General features: G+C 44.3%; 1 protein-coding gene across 5 annotated transcripts in view; it reads right to left on the reverse strand.

Annotated features, from left to right (window-relative positions):
• atp8b4 (ATPase phospholipid transporting 8B4) overlaps positions 1-16,856 on the reverse strand; it is a 279,883-nt gene that overhangs the window by 104,193 nt on the left and 158,834 nt on the right. For 4 of the 5 annotated variants that reach the window (XM_070858401.1, XM_070858399.1, XM_070858402.1 and 1 more), the window contains 3 exons: positions 11,333-11,446; positions 6,323-6,421; positions 4,205-4,266 (listed from right to left, as the gene is read on the reverse strand). In XM_070858401.1, the coding sequence (XP_070714502.1) occupies positions 4,205-4,266; positions 6,323-6,421; positions 11,333-11,446 (275 nt within the window). Of the gene's footprint in view, positions 1-4,204; positions 4,267-6,322; positions 6,422-11,332; positions 11,447-16,856 lie in introns of those variants that run through there. The other variant, XM_070858403.1, reaches the window with a different exon arrangement.

Raw genomic sequence — 16,856 nt, forward strand, 5'->3', positions numbered from 1 at the left:
TGTCTGAAGCCCCAGTAGCCTAGCTCTAATCTTGAGATTGTACCCCGCTGTTCTGGATTTACCTATTAGAAGAAATAATTGCTCTGTATCTACCCTATTGAATCCTTTATCGTTTTAAAGACCTCGATTCGATCATTCTTCAACATTCTAAATTCCTTTCCCGAAATCATGGAGATCCTTGTAGACCCATTGAATATTAAATGTGATGCATTTAAGGAGAATCTAGACAAGTACATGAGGGAGGGAGGAAGAGAAGGATATGTTGACGGGGAGATGAAGTAGGGTGGGAGGAGGCTCGTGTGGAGCATAAACACCGGCACAGACCTGTTGGCCGAATGATCGGTTTCACTGCTCTGCACTTAATGTAATTCTACATAACTGCTCGAAATGCTCAAACTTGGTTTACAAATTGGGCCCAACCTTTTTCATAGAGTTCCCACTGAATCCCTGACTGTCCACAAAGTGAGGTGTGACACCATGTTGTACAGTCAATCAATCTGAATAGATATGAATCTCCTATCATCATAGACAGTCCCTCGAAAACAAGGCAGACTTGCTCCCACTCTAAAAGTGAGTTCTCAGGTGGCTGTCCAGTCCAATTCAGGAATTACAGTCTCTGTCGCAGGTGGGACAGACAGTCGTTGAAGGAAAGTGTGGGTGGGGAGTCTGGTTTGTCACACGCTCCTTCCGCTGCCCGCGCTTGGTTTCTGCATGCTCTCGGCGACGAGACTCGAGGTGCTCAGTGCCCTCCCGGATGCTCTTCCTCCACTTAGGGCGGTCTTTGGCCAGGGACTCCCAGGTGTCGGTGGGGATGTTGCACTTTATCAAGGAGGCTTTGAGGGTGTCCTTGTAACGTTTCCTCTGCCCACCTGGGACCCACTTGCCGTGTAGGAGTTCCGAGTAGAGCGCTTGCTTTGGCAGTCTTGTGTCAGGCATGCGAACAATGTGGCCCGCCCAACGGAGCTTTATAGAACTTCACGGACTTGTTCAAAAGAAAATGCAGCATTTGAAAATGTGGGGCCGTAAATAGAAGCTAGAAGGGTTAAACACATTGTGGCATAGACTCGAGATTATTAAAATAATAAATGGGAGAGTTAAAGGAATCACACAGAGGGTTATTTCAACATGGAATGCTTTAATGCAAGTAAGTTTTGAGAGAGCGACTACAAGGAAATTAAATAGGTATTCATGAAAATATAAAAGGATAGGGGAAAAGGCAGGGGAAATGGGATTAGAGCAGATAGCACTGGGACAAGCACAATGGGCTGAACAGCCACCTTCTGCACTGTAAATTCAATGATTTCATGATTGGACTACTCTCCCCTACAATTACCTTCCCTCCTTCAATCAAAAGCCAAGAACATTTATGTTAAAATTACTTGAAATGCATGTCAGGGGAAAAAAGAATGAAATTGCAATGAGACACAAATAGAAAACAGAAAGTCAACATGCACCGATGCCACAAGAGTGTAAAATGGAAGTAACTTGGGAGATGTCTCGCTAATGCAACTAACGTTTATCTAAACTTAACTGACACTTGAGAAACAAACAAAACTTGGCCCAAAAGTGTGTGTACATGACCATTAGACAACTTGTGTGGAGCAGATGTCCAGCTCGTGCTGCCTTTCACTGCATCACCAATGTACATGTCTTGTCCATAGTTACTGCCACATATAGATAGTTACTTGGGCTCCATGGAGGAGCCTTCTAAATAGTTATCTAAAAACTGCACTTTGGTGGAAAAAATACATAAAGAGGTCAAAGATGGAGGAATGCAAGAAGTAGGGGCCCATCGGTCATATTACTTGGTCAGTGAGTGAATTAGCTTACATTTTCTTTTGTTTGTAAATGAAAGGGTGACACTTTCCCCAAGGTCTATGTGGAAACAATATGGTGCCATATCAGCTGGTTGCATCCTGTCCAGTTTTCTTCTCAATGGAGAACTGCCATTTGCAGCCTCGTTCCCACTCGCCTCGCTCCATTAATGTTAGCTATAGGGAAGCACCGTGCGGATCAGGGAACACTTGGTGTGGGAGCGAGAGCCCGTATCTCTGAAATGCTTCGGCGCAGTCTGGAGAAATTGAAGGGGTTGAAGGTCGAAGATTGAGGTTTGGATCAAAGCAGGCTGCTCGATGATATGGAGCCATTTAGCCATTGAAATGTGTCTATCTGATCACCTATGTGTTTACACTACTTCATGGTGGGAGTCGATTGAAGCAGTGAGACTTGATTTTGGGATAATAGTGGCTGGTCATTTATCTGTATGTTAATTATTTATATGCATCATCGATACTATCTATGCATCATCATCTTCATCATAGGCAGTCCCTCGGAATCGAGGAAGACTTGCTTCCATTCTTAAAATGAGTCCTTACGTGGCTGAACAGTCCAATACGAGAGCCACAGTCTCCGTCACAGGTGGGATAGACCGGCGTAGAGGGAAGGGGTTGGTGGGACTGGTTTGCCGCATGTTCTCTCCGCTGCCTGCGCTTCATTTCTGTATGTTCTCGGCGACAAGACTCGAGGTGCTCAGTGCCCTCCTGGATGCTCTTCCTCCACTTAGGGCGGTCTTTGGCCAGGGACTCCCAGGTGTCGGTGGGGGTGTTGCACTTTATCAGAGAGGCTTTTGAGGGTGTCCTTGTAACGTTTCCTCTGCCCACCTTTGGCTCGCTTGCCATGAAGGAGTTCCGAGTAGAGTGCTTGCTTTGGGAGTCTCGTGTCAGGCATGCGAACAACGTGGCCTGCCCAGCGGAGCTGATCAAGTGTGGTCAGTGCTTCAATGCTGGGGATGTTGGCCCGGTTGAGGATGTTAATGTTGGTGCGTCTGTCCTCCCAGGGGATTTGCAGGTTCTTGCGGAGACATCGTTGGTGGTATTTCTGCAGCGACTTGAGGTGTCTACTTTACATGGTCCATGTCTCTGAGCAATACAGGAGGGCGGGTATCACTACAGCCCTGTAGACCATGAGCTTGGTGGCAGATTTGAGGGCCTGGTCTTCAAACACTCTATGCATGGAATCAAAGAAACTCCTCTGCTGATCACCTGGTTTGTGTACAGTAATTCACATCGTCTGTATGTTAATTATTCGAATGTACCATTTGTTGCTATGCGAGGAAACGACCTGGTTTGTGTACAGTAATTCATGACATCGCCTATATGTTAATTATCTGTATGGACTATGCAAGGAAACGAGAGTGCAAAGGCCTTTTTTGGTATAAAGATGAGAGAGAAGGCTGTTTGAAACAATGGACATTCGGGAGGTATGTGCCTCACAAGCAGCCACTGGAAATCGGAACAAGCAGAAAGCTGGCTTGTGAAATGTTTGTGTCTCAGTAGCATTCATACTGGGTATGAATGTTTAAATAAAAGATCTGATCCTGCCATTACTACAACTGAGTGTGTGTGTAATTCGATGTTTAAAGCAATGAAGCAAAAAGAAAAAGAAAGCTATACAACACTTGGGACATGATTCAACATTAGCCAATGCTGTGAAACAGCACAAGCCACTGCGAGTGCAGTATTCACAGCAGGTAGTGTGTCTGGTCACTTGGCATTGGTGGCCAGTTCTCTGCAATAACTGTATTGGTCGCTATATGCCAACATTGTCTTTTACGTCCTTTAATGACTGGATAGGAGAGAGTATTTGATCATATACAGCCTTATGAAATATATCCTTATAACATGTAATTATATTCTTAAACACAAGTCCATTCAAAGTGTTAAGTATGGAAGAACTCCACAAGACTGAGTACTGTGAGCTAAAACTGATGTGACCTTAGTCCCATTAATACAACTCCAGAGTGCCTAAGCAGCATGGCAGACAACCTTTTATACTCCCTTGCACGAGGTGTGCAGATGACCCTTGGGCCTCCAACAGTTGCGCCCTCTGGTGGCAAGTCTTACACAGTTACAATGTTTACATACATAACACAAAGGTTAATCAGTGTGGCGCTAACTATTGTTTGAGGGAAGGAACAGGATCTTCCAACCTTGCTTAAAGTTTATTTTTGTTGCATTCACATTCACCAAATGGAAAGACTGAATCTCAAGCAAGCAAGTTCATTTTAAATTCCCATTTAAAAATAAATGTGTATACAATACTGGCTTTGGAAAGCTCAAACTAGCAACCTATCAGAAGCTTCAGTACAGGAGGGCCATTCAGTCAATAGTCACCGTTGCAGGTTGACAATGTATTTTGCACTTACTTGCCGTCAATGAGCACCTGAGACTGCCGGTTGTTGACTTGATTATCACTCTTATAGCGAAACTAAAAAGGAAAGAAGAAGAATTGTATCGGTCCACTGACAGCTATTATGTGACATTTTGATAAGAACAGGGATTTATTTTTTCAAAAATGTCCCATTATTTAATTTTTAATCACATCATAGGCTGTCCCTCGAAATCGAGGAAGACTTGCTTCCACAGTAAAAGTGAGTTCTCAGGTGGCTGTACAGTCCAATACGGGAATTACAGTCTCTGTCACAGGTGGGTCAGACAGTTGAAGGAAAGGGTGGGTGGGACGTCTGGTTTGCCGCACGCTCCTTCCGCTTGGTTTCTGCACGCTCTTGGCGATTAATACAAGGCCTTTGTTGAATTAATTGAGGCCAGTTGCCTTCTTTGCAGCTGTCCAATTGCCTCACTTTCTGCAGTTGAGTGCAGTCAACTCATTAGCCCACAGATCGGCATTCCATTCCGTGAGAGAGTGAGAGTGAGAGTGAGAGTGAGAGAGAAAGAGAAAGAGAAAGAGACTCTCAGCCTCTCGGTTGTTTGCCAATACAGTCACCACCAGGTTACTGCACTGTCTGTACAGCCAGTGGCAGTGGAAATTCACTGGGGTCAATTTTCACAGCCTTTGTCTGGGATTAACTGGGGCAGTAGCAACCTCAACATGGGGTTGGTAACCTTCATCATCATCATCGTAGGCAGTCCCTCGAAATCGAGGAAGACTTGCTTCCACTCTAAAAGTGAGTTCTCAGGTGGCTGTACAGTCCAATGCGGGAATTACAGTCTCTGTCACAGGTGGGACAGATAGGCGTTGAAGGAAAGGGAGGGTGGGACTGGTTTGCCGCACGCTCCTTCCGCTGCCTGCGTTTGATTTCTGCATGCTCTCAGCGACGAGACTCAAGGTGCTCAGTGCCCTCCCGGATGCTCTTCCTCAACTTCGGGTGGTCTCGGGCCAGGCATTCCCAGGTGTCGGTGGGGATGTTGCATTTTATCAGGGAGGCTTTGAGGGTGTCTTTGAAACGCTTCCTCTGCCCACCTCGGGCTCGCTTGCTACGTAGGAGTTCCGAGTAGAGCGCTTGCTTTGGGAGTCTTACTTCCATAACATGCCTTGACTTTGCCAAAAGACATATACAGCACCTGCTTGTGTATTATATAATCGATAGCCTCACTGTCCCGATAACACCCGCGATGCGGCCAGCTCCAGTTTGAAATGGGCTTCCCACCGGTTGTCTAAAGTGCCTGCCTGTTTCACGCGATAGATCCATTTAACATGGAAATCGATGTCCTATGGCGTGATTAAGACCAGATTGGCATTTTTGGTCGGAACTGGTCGGAGCCCGTGTGAGCAATGGAACCAAGGAGGCCATCAAAGGTATGTGTTTCAGGTCACAATCTGGTGAGCCGCATTGGACTGCCTGTCTGTCAATGAGGGCGGGGCTTGAAAATCGCAGCTGCCTCTTCGCAATCAGGACCTGACTGTCTGCTCGCCCCGAACCCGAGCTGTAACATAAATGGGCCCAAACAATTGGGCTCGTTGGCCCATTAAACATTTTTCCTGGCTCTTGAGCTCTGAAAGGTGGCCACCTCCATTTCATATCATCCATATTGCTAGAAAAACTGCACATAAATGGAATGGAAAACCATAACATGCCGTGACCTTACCAAAAGAAATATACAGCACAAGTTTGTGTATTGTATATATTCACTGGTTCTTCCACATATACATTCTTCGTCATATACAGGACCATCGCCATTGGAATATCAAGATCAACTAAAGCATAGCATTTATTGTAAAGTCAGAAAATGGTGGAGCATTCAATTTAAGATCTTACTTGAGAAATTAAGTGATCCAACTGTCTTGAGTGAGTAATACTAAAGAAAGGATCACCAACAATAGAAGTGCACTGTGCCTTTATTTATCAAACCACCTGATATCCCACTGATTAACGCCGAGCAAAAGTGAAGTAAACAAACTGGTGCTAATGCCGACGGCAAAAAGCTCACCTCGAAGAGGGTTTCTAACCTCCGACAGTCGCTGGCAACAAACGTAAACTAGTGTAACTATACCTCACACGGCCCAAAATTAATGTAGTACTTACAAAGTCATCCGTAGCATCTTTAACTGCAGTGATCGTCAACACCAACACTAAAGGCACTATAGTGGTAAACCAGGACAGGGAGGAGATATGAGGGATAAGCTAGAAAAAAAAAACATTTCAAGATTTACTCATTGAGAATTACGTTAAACAATTCACAAGTGTACACTTAAGAAATTTAGCTCAATTTATTCCTGATGATTCGGTCCTTTCTTACATAAAAAATAAATGATCGAATGATTTGAATTAAATGATGCAAATAACAGCACCAATTTTCTAAGTATTAGAAAGCAATGAATTACCCAGTAATCTGAATTAAGTGACTGAATTGACTGTAAATATTTTTCACAATACATATTTTGATTAGCCGTACATTTTCACCACGAGTGAATGTTGGTCCTCAAAATCATTATCCTGAATATAAAATGTTAATTAAGTAGCTGACGCTACATTGGAACATGGCCAGTGGCAAGGACTGAACGGCCTGTTCTGTGCTGTACATTCTTTGTAAATCAGACCACTTCAGCTAATTCAACGGTTTTTTTTTGTGCTAAAAAAAAAATCAAATAATTAATGATTTGCGGCGATTTCAAACCAACAGGATTAGCCTGTAATTTTAGCGCACAAAAAGTGACCTCAATCAAATTAACAGAAGGGAAACTTCAAACCGTGAAATAAAAACTGTGTTTGGAAAAAACATTACAGCTTGTAAACTTTTAAACCCTATGAACAAATAGAAACGATATTTATGTCCAAACCTTTCACTTTTCAATTCTGAATCGAAAGTTGCAAAAATGCATCGTCTTTTAATTTCATGTATATATATTTTGTCTTCAACATGGCTCTTAAATTGATGCCATGTTTAGTCTTGGAAAAACACACCAAGTGTACCATGCTGATGATCTTGAAGATTGAATAGAGCAAGGCCGACTCAAACCAATACAGACTCCTGGATATGCTCCACTCCTGAAAATCAGCCACCTAAAATTGTCATCAGAACTCCCCAACCCCCAGCCTTGCCTGGTTTCTGCACCCTACATCACTTGGTTGGTACACAGGGACGGCTGAAAAAAAACTGGGGAAAATTGGTAACGTAGGCAATGAAAATGATGCAGTCCCTGTACTTTAAAAAAAATCTAGTTCAACTGCTTTCTGTTTTGATCATTTACAATTCTACATACCTTCCATGTCCCACACAAGAGATTGATGTGCAAAGTTAGAGCACATGGGATTGGGGGTAGTGTACTGACATGGATTGAGAACTGGTTGTCAGACAGGAAGCAAAGAGTAGGAGTAAATGGGTACTTTTCAGAATGGCAGGCAGTGACTAGTGGGGTACCGCAAGGTTCTGTGCTGGGGCCTCAGCTGTTTACACTGTACATTAATGATTTAGATGAGGGGATTAAATGTAGTATCTCCAAATTTGCGGATGACACTAAGTTGGGTGGCAGTGTGAGCTGCGAGGAGGATGCTGTGAGGCTGCAGAGCGACTTGGATAGGTTAGGTGAGTGGGCAAATGCATGGCAGATGAAGTATAATGTGGATAAATGTGAGGTTATCCACTTTGGTGGTAAAAACAGAGAGACAGACTATTATCTGAATGGTGACAGATTAGGAAAAGGGGAGGTGCAAAGAGACCTGGGTGTCATGGTACATCAGTCATTGAAGGTTGGCATGCAGGTGCAGCAGGCGGTTAAGAAAGCAAATGGCATGTTGGCCTTCATAGCGAGGGGATTTGAGTACAGGGGCAGGGAGGTGTTGCTACAGTTGTACAGGGCATTCGTGAGGCCACACCTGGAGTATTGTGTACAGTTTTGGTCTCCTAACCTGAGGAAGGACATTCTTGCTATTGAGGGAGTGCAGCGAAGGTTCACCAGACTGGTTCCCGGGATGGCGGGACTGACCTATCAAGAAAGACTGGATCAACTGGGCTTGTATTCACTGGAGTTCAGAAGAATGAGAGGGGACCTCATAGAAACATTTAAAATTCTGACGGGTTTAGACAGGCTAGATGCAGGAAGAATGTTCCCAATGTTGGGGAAGTCCAGAACCAGAGGTCACAGTCTAAGGATAAGGGGTAAGCCATTTAGGACCGAGATGCGGAGGAACTTCTTCACCCAGAGAGTGGTGAACCTGTGGAATTCTCTACCACAGAAAGTTGTTGAGGCCAATTCACTAAATATATTCAAAAAGGAGTTAGATGAGGTCCTTACTACTAGGGGGATCAAGGGGTATGGCGAGAAAGCAGGAATGGGGTACTGAAGTTGAATGTTCAGCCATGAACTCATTGAATGGCGGTGCAGGCTCGAAGGGCCGAATGGCCTACTCCTGCACCTATTTTCTATGTTTCTATGACCAAACTTCAGTGTAAACTGAGCGGCAGTGGAGAACTGCTCATATGTCAAGTGACCATTGAAGGCTGAGCATATATAAAGGGCTAGAGTTTCCCTAACCTGTTTTTCTGGCACCCTCACTCGAGGTGCGCCGTTTTTTGTCCGCCTCCAAGCGCGCCGGAAAAATAAGTCGGTATTCTGGCCGCTCCCCAGCCTCTCCTCGGTGATGGCGCAGCGCGGCCCAATGGATTGGGGGCGGAGCCAGGTCCCGGCGCTGAGCACAGTGCCGGGACCTCTGCACATGCGCGCTAGAGTCTGCGCGCATGTGCAGTAGCTCCTGGCAGGCCGAATCTGTGAGTACACGCTGCAGGCTGTGTGGGAGGGGCCCGAAGCACACCATCCCTAGCCCTGGCCGAATGGGCTCCCTCATCGGCGGCCTGCTGCGTTCCCTAAGGAAGGACTTCTATTTTTTCTTTGTTATTTACTGTTTGATTTTGGTGCTTTAGGGGCAGGGTTCCTTCTATTTTATTTGTTAACTAATTGCTTATTACTTTTTGTGCTTTGTTCGGTGCTTGGTGGTGCTTTAAATGTAGTTACTTGCGCCGATTCCTTAACTCTAGGCAAGGGTTTTCTGTGCAGACAGAAGTGGCAACATACGCTGGCCTAAGTTAGTTTGGAGCAACTATTTGCTGGCCAAACACCTAAAACAGGGGAAAGTGGCTGGGAACACCCCCTTTAAAAAAAAACAGAACTAAAAAAAAACCTAACTAACTCACTTACACTGGCGCAAATTAAATGGCCAGAATTGCAACTAAAAAGATAGTCCAGAAAAATCAAGGTGCTCCAAAAAACAAGGAGCAACTCCTGAGGAAACTTCAGCCCAAAGAGACTATCAGATCTGGTTTGGTGATAATTAATCACCTCATATACCCAGCCACTCATTTCACAAAGGCTTGCTAATTTGCTAATCCCAAAAAGTAAAACATAATTATTTGCCAAGTTCAATTTAACACACTATAAACTGCAGGAATCACATTCTAGAACCTGTTCCATTAAATGAAATCATTTCACTTCTGATATTTAATAAAAGTCTTCAAAAGAACATAAGAATTAGAAACAGGAGTAGGCCATCTAGCCCCTCGAGCCTGCTCCGCCACTCAACAAGATCATGGCTGATCTGGCCGTGGACTCAGCTCCACTTACCCGCCCGCTCCCCGTAACCCTCAATTCCCTTATTGGTGAAAAATCTATCTATCTGTGATTTGAATACATTCAATGAGCTAGCCTCAACTGCTTCCCTGGGCAGAGAATTCCACAGATTCACAACCCTCTGGGAGAAGAAATTCCTTCTCAACTCGGTTTTAAATTGGCTGTGCCCCCTAGTTCTAGTCTCCCCGACCAGTGGAAACAACCTCTCTGCCTCTATCTTGCCTATCCCTTTCATTATTTTAAAATGTTTCTATAAGATTACCCCTCATCCTTCTGAACTCCAACAAGTAAAGACCCAGTCTACTCAATCTATCATCATAAGGTAACCCCCTCATCTCCGGAATCAGCCTAGTGAATCGTCTCTGTACCCCCTCCAAAGCTAGTATATCCTTCCTTAAGTAAGGTGACCAAAACTGCATGTAGTACTCCAGGTGCGGCCTCACCAATACCCTATACAGTTGCAGCAGGACCTCCCTGCTTTTGTACTCCATCCCTTTCGCAATGAAGGCCAACATTCCATTCGCCTTCCTGATTACCTGCTGCACCTGCAAACTAACTTTTTGGGATTCATGCACAAGGACCCCCAGGTCCCTCTGCACCGCAGCATGTTGTAATTTCTCCCCATTCAAATAATATTCCCTTTTACTGTTTTTTTTTCCCCAAGGTGGATGACCTCACATTTTCCGACATTGTATTCCATCTACTCTTGAAAAGTATTCCCACCCTGCCCCCACCCGCTCTGTCAAAGTAATGTCGGGTAAGCTCCAGATTGTATGTAAATACAGTCATGTGATGCCAATCACAAATGTGTTCCACTCCTGTGCGTTAGTACTTTATTTGCTCATCCGCTGCTGAAGCCCTCATCCATGCCTTTTTTACCTATAGATTCGACTACTCCAACGCACTCCTGGCTGGCCTCCCACCTTCGACCCTATGTAAACTTGAGGTCATCCAAAACTCGGCAGCCCGTGTCCTAACTTGCACCATGTCCCGTTCACCCAGCACCCCCTGTGCTCGCCCACCAACATTGGCTGCCGGTTAAGCAACGCCTCAATTTCAAAATTCTCATCCTTGTTTACAAATCCTTTCATGGCCTCGCCCCCTCCCTATCTCTAATCTCCTTCTGCCTCACAGCCTCCCCACCCGCGAGATATCTGCGCTGCTCAAATTCTGCCCTCTTGAGCATCCCTGATTATAATCGCTCAACCATCGGTGGCCGTGCCTTCAGCTGCCTAGGCCCCAAGCTCTGGAACTCGCTCCCTAAACCTCTCCCCCTCTCTACCTCTCTTTCCTCCTTAAAACCTACCTCATTGACCAAGCTTTTGGTCACCTGCTGTAACTCCTTCTTATGAGACTCGGTGTCAAATTTATTTGTTTTGTCTTATAACACCCCGGTGAAGCACCTTGGGATGTTTTACTACATTAAAGGCGTTATATTAATACAAGTTGTTGTTGTTGTTAAAATACATACCTGCAAGAGCAACAGGAACAAAAAGTATGCATTGGCAACCCGCTGGAATTGCTCAAACAAGTTAATAGGCAGAAATGTGACAACGTTGTATTTGGAGGTTTTGATGCGGTTAGTCTGAAAGAAAATTAAAGTGCAATTATTCCGTGCTATTCAAACATAATTAACAATTACTGCTGAATTTTCTGATTATTATTAAATTGTCAACTAATAGCAAGTTAATGCTGATCAGCATGTTTTATTCACAGGCCATCTACAACAATATTAAAATGTAAACGGTTGGCATGCACTGGCTCAGCTCGAAATGCCAATTTTAATAACACTCACGATGCTTCTAATATACATTTTGCTTCAGACTTTATTGCATCTACAGTTTTCAATGTCTCTGGGGACATCTTGATATTACAAAGATCAACTACAATCATCATCATCATAGGCAGTCCCTCGAAATCGAGGAAGACTTGCTTCCACTCCAAAGGTGAGTTCTCAGGTGACTGCACAGTCCAATACGGGAATTACAGTCTCTGTCACAGGTGAGACAGACAGTCGTTGAAGGAACCACCATGCTGAAGGCATAGCACCATTGATCGCTCAAGTCCCGAAGGACCTTTCCTTGGCCGATCCTGTTCCTTATCTACTCCTGCTGCTTGGCCACACCATCCCAGGACATGGTGTCAGCTTCCACATGTACACGGACAAGCCCTGGCCCTGCTGCCGGTTTTATTAAGCGCACCGCGGTTGGTCTCATTAGTATAGCACAGGTCATGGTGGAGTGGGGGACACGAAGTGGTGGATGGAAATAGCCCTCGGTTTAAAAATGGAGCCAGAAGGCAAACTCCTGCTCCTCCTGGCTTCACATTTAGGCAAGATTTAAAAAAAAAATCTTGCCACTGTGGAGGCCACTACCAAAAAGGCATGTAGAACAGGTGACCCTGAATGTAGCAACAACAACAGCTTGTATTTATATAGTACCCAGGGCACTTCGCAGGAGTATTGTGCGATAAAAACGTGACACCGAGCCGCATAAGTAGAAATGAGTGCAGGTGACCAAAAGCTTGGTCAAAGAGGTATGTCTTAAGAAGCATCTTGAAAGATGAAAGAGAGGGAGAGGTGTGGAGCGGTTTAGCCATGGAATTTCTGAGCTTCGGGCCAAGGCACTAGAAGGCTCGGCCACCAATAGTTGAGCGATTATAATCAGTGATGCTCAAGAGCGCAGAATTAGGGGAGTGCAGATATCTCTGGGGGGTTGTGGGGCTGGATATCACAGAGATAGGGAGGGGGCAAGCAGACTGCTGCGTTCAGGGAAAACCAATTTCTGGCTTGAGTTCTAATACAGGCTTTAGGCCCCTTGTTAGCATATGCAAGGGACCCAACACTGGCCAGGATTGCCTCTACATCGCCCGAACCAACATTGTGTCATACGTTGTTTAATTACAGAAAGTTGGCCCCCTAAATTGGACCTTATTGCACCCATTTTCAACCTGGAAAATTGGTACAATGAGGTCCAATTTCACCCATATAAATCTAGCAAACAATATTGTCCATTCACAGGGCTCCAATAGCAACTATTTGATGACATGCAAAGAGTAGAAATACTTAACTAGAAAGCCTACAAATGGCAACTATAGTTCTCATTACTGTTACTGAGTATTATTGGGCTAGAATTTCCAAAAATTCCGCCAGCGCTGGATTGCCTCCCAGAACACCGCTAAGATTTTAAAATTACCGCGGGTGAAAAATTCCACAAAAAAGGAAAATGTTCCGCCCGCCCAGCGAAAAAAAATGGACCTTACACCCAGATTCTCGGGGGGGGAGAAAAAAACGCGATCTTGGGCCGATTCTTAAACAAAATGGGTGGTAATCACTAAAATTTAGACTGAGGCTGCAGGTTGGACCGAGGAGGAGGGAAAACACACAAATATTTTTTCCAAAAAGCATAAAATTAAAAAAAAAAAATCAGAACACATTCTCAGGACCCTTTTCAACTTAATCGCTGTAAAAGAATTATAAAATAATTGTTAAAAACCCTTCAACTTACCTTTTTTTGCCGGGCTACTTACCGACTGCCCAGCTCCCACTGCTTCTCCTGGGCGTTTTTTTCTACTAACCTACGGGTCACCGTTAAGTCAAAACTCGGGCGATAGCGGTTTTTGGACGGTTCACGCCGGCGGTCCGCTCCTCAGCGGTATTTCGAAACCACCGGCGGAACTCTTCCTGGAAATTTCCGCCGGGTGGTTTTCCGCCCAAACCAACCGATACCGCCAAGAAACCAGGTGGAGATGCCTTGGAAAATCCTGCCCATTGTAACTTCTTTGGTCATACACACGTTATTTTACTGAGAGCCAGAGCTGATAACTATTACGGTTTTATATACTTTCAAGTCAATGCAACATAGGCAAAACAAAATCCCATCATTTTGTGCATCTGCTACATTGACCTGAAGCAAGATATTTTTGTTTTGAACTGCTCTGGCAGTAAGATTCTTAGAAGCATGGAACACACCCCAAGCAACAAGAGAGGGGGAGGGAAAGAAATAGCTCATGAACATTCAAATTTTCACCTCGTTTATCCTATTTTGAAAAGAAACATCACCCACTCAAATTAGGTCTACCACAGTTGGAATCGGTTTTGGTGATACAGCTAATTATGCCCTTAAACATCTCTGCAACTTTTAGCCACTAGGGTCTAATGCTCATCAAAACTGAACATGACAAATGTCAAATTGCAACTGTACTGTGCATCACCACTATAATGAGTTATCATGACCATTTATAGATATCACTTTATTTCAGTAAGTGTCAGTATTTCATAGCCAGAGACATTCCCTTAGACAATATGCAACAAAAAATACTTGCATTTATACCGCGTCTTTCACGACCGCCGGACGTCTCAAAGCGCTTTACAGCCAATGAAGTGCTTTTGGAGTGTAGTCACTGTTGTAATGTTGGAAACCCGGCAGCCAATTTGCACACAGCAAGCTGCCACAAACAGCAATGTGATAATGACCAGATAATCTGCTTTTGTTATGTTGCTTGAGAGATAAATATTGGCCAGGATACAATATATGAATGAGGCAAATCAGTTTGTGATATGCTGCCTAACCAGAACAGTGAAGATGGAATTTGGATAGCAGAGACTGTTGTATACAAGTGCTTTTCAACAAATAAAAGTTTTTCTTTTTCACTACATGTAAACAAGTTCAAATGAGAACTTTCCTTCAGGGAATACAGTCCAGGAAGAAGTCTAATTGCATTGTGCAGATTGCATCACAAATGCTTGGCTAGTTTTAACTTTTAGCTGAGCCTGGGATTAAACTCGACTCTAATGAACTCTCTGGTATTATGAAGATGGGAGAGGACAAAGTGCAGCAAGGAGGATTGTGCGGCGATATACTCACAACCACACAAGAAAGAGTTCAGGGAAAGACTCAACTTGCAGGGTCTGGTGGGTGACCCTCCAACTCGCTGCTCCTAGTGCTCTGACCCCTCCCAGTTGAGTGGTCACGCGATAGGACGAACTGGCAATGTTGCCCGCTAACGCCCGGTGACCTACACAGTGCGGAAAGCAGTAGTTTGACCATTTGTTTCATGTACGCCACATAATTATGTTTTATACAATCCACGGTGTCTTATTGCTATTGTTCACTTTTTTAATATTATTCATTCACGGGATACAGGCATCGCTGGCAAGGCCAGCATTTATTGCCCATCCCTAATTGCCCTTGAGAAGGTGGTGGTTGTAATTTTTGTGGGAAGAACAAATGAAAGACAGAGACACAATTAATTGCTAGTCCATACGCTTGCTTTTTTAGGCCAGAGTGAATCGAACATGCTCATACCAAGCCATAAGAACATAAGAAATAGGAGCAGGAGTAGGCCATACAGCCCCTCGACCCTGCTCCGCCATTCAATACGATCATGGCTGATCCGATCATGGACTCAGGTCCACTTCCCTGCCCACTCCCCATAACCCCTTATTGTTCAAGAAACTGTCTATTGTGATGTGTATTGAGAAAGGACTAATTAACAATCTTGTTGTGCGAGGCCCCTTGGGGAAGACTGACCATAATATGGTAGAACTCTTTATTAAGATGAAGTGTGACACAGTTAATTCAGAGACTAGGGTCCTGAACTTGGGGAAAGGTAACTTCGATAGTATGAGACGTGAATTGGCTAGAATACACTGGTGAGTGATACTTAAAGGGTTGATGGTGGATAGGCAATGGCAAACATTTAAAGATCACATGGATGAACTTCAACAATTGTACATCCCTGTCTGGAGTAAAAATAAAATGGGGAAAGTGGCTCAACCATGGCTAACAAGGGAAATTAAGGATAGTGTTAAATCCAAGGAAGGGGCATATAAATTGGCCAGAAAAAGCAGCAAACCGGAGGACTGGGAGAATTTTGTAATATAGCAGAGGAGGACAAAAGGTTTAATTAAGAGGGGGGAAATAGAGTATGAGAGGAAGCTTGCTGGGAACATAAAAACTGATTGTAAAAGCTTCTATAGATATGTGAAGAGAAAAAGATTAGTGAAAACAAATGTAGGTCCCTTGCAGTCAGATTCAGGTGAATTTATAATGGAGAACAAAGAAATGGCGGACCAGTTAAACAAATACTTTGGTTCTATTTTCACAAAGGAAGGCACAAATAACCTTTCGGAAATACTAGGGGACCGAGGGTCTAATAAGAAGGAGGAACTGAAGGATATCCTTATAAAGCAGGAAATTGTGTCAGGGAAATTGATGGGATTGAAGGCCTATAGATCCCCGGGGCCTGATAGTCTGCATCCCAGAGTACTTAAGGAAGTGGCCATAGAAATAGTGGATGCATTGGTGATCATTTTCCAACAGTCTATCGACTCTGGATCAGTTCCTATGGACTGGAGGGTAGCTAATGTAACACTACTTTTTAAAAAGGGAGGGAGAGAGAAAACGGGTAATTGTAGACCGGTTAGCCTGACATCAGTAGTGGGGAAAATGTTGGAATCAATCATTAAGGATGAAATACCAACGGCATTTGGAAAGCAGTGACAGGATCGGTCCAAGTCAGCATGGATTTATGAAAGGGAAATCATGCTTGACAAATCTTCTGGAATTTTTTGGGGATGTAACTAGTAGAGTGGACAAGGGAGAACCAGTGAATGTGGTATATTTGGACTTTCAAAAGCCTTTTGATAAGGTCCCACACAAGAGATTGGTGTGCAAAATCAAAGCACATGGTATTGGGGGTAATGTACTGACGTGGATAGAGAACTGGTTGGCAGACAGGAAGCAGAGAGTCGGGATAAACGGGTCCTTTTCAGAATGGCAGGCAGTGACTAGTGGAGTGCCGCAGGGCTTAGTGCTGGGACCCCAGCTCTTTACAATATATATTAATGATTTAGATGAAGGAATTAAATGTAATATCTCCAAGTTTGCAGGTGACACTAAACTGGGTGCGGTGTGAGCTGTGAGGCGGACCCTAAAAGGCTGCAGGGTGACTTGGATAGGTTAGGTGAGTGGGCAAATACATGGCAGATGCAG

The sequence above is a fragment of the Pristiophorus japonicus genome, chromosome 17, assembly GCF_044704955.1.
Source record: "Pristiophorus japonicus isolate sPriJap1 chromosome 17, sPriJap1.hap1, whole genome shotgun sequence".
NCBI lineage: Eukaryota > Metazoa > Chordata > Chondrichthyes > Pristiophoridae > Pristiophorus > Pristiophorus japonicus.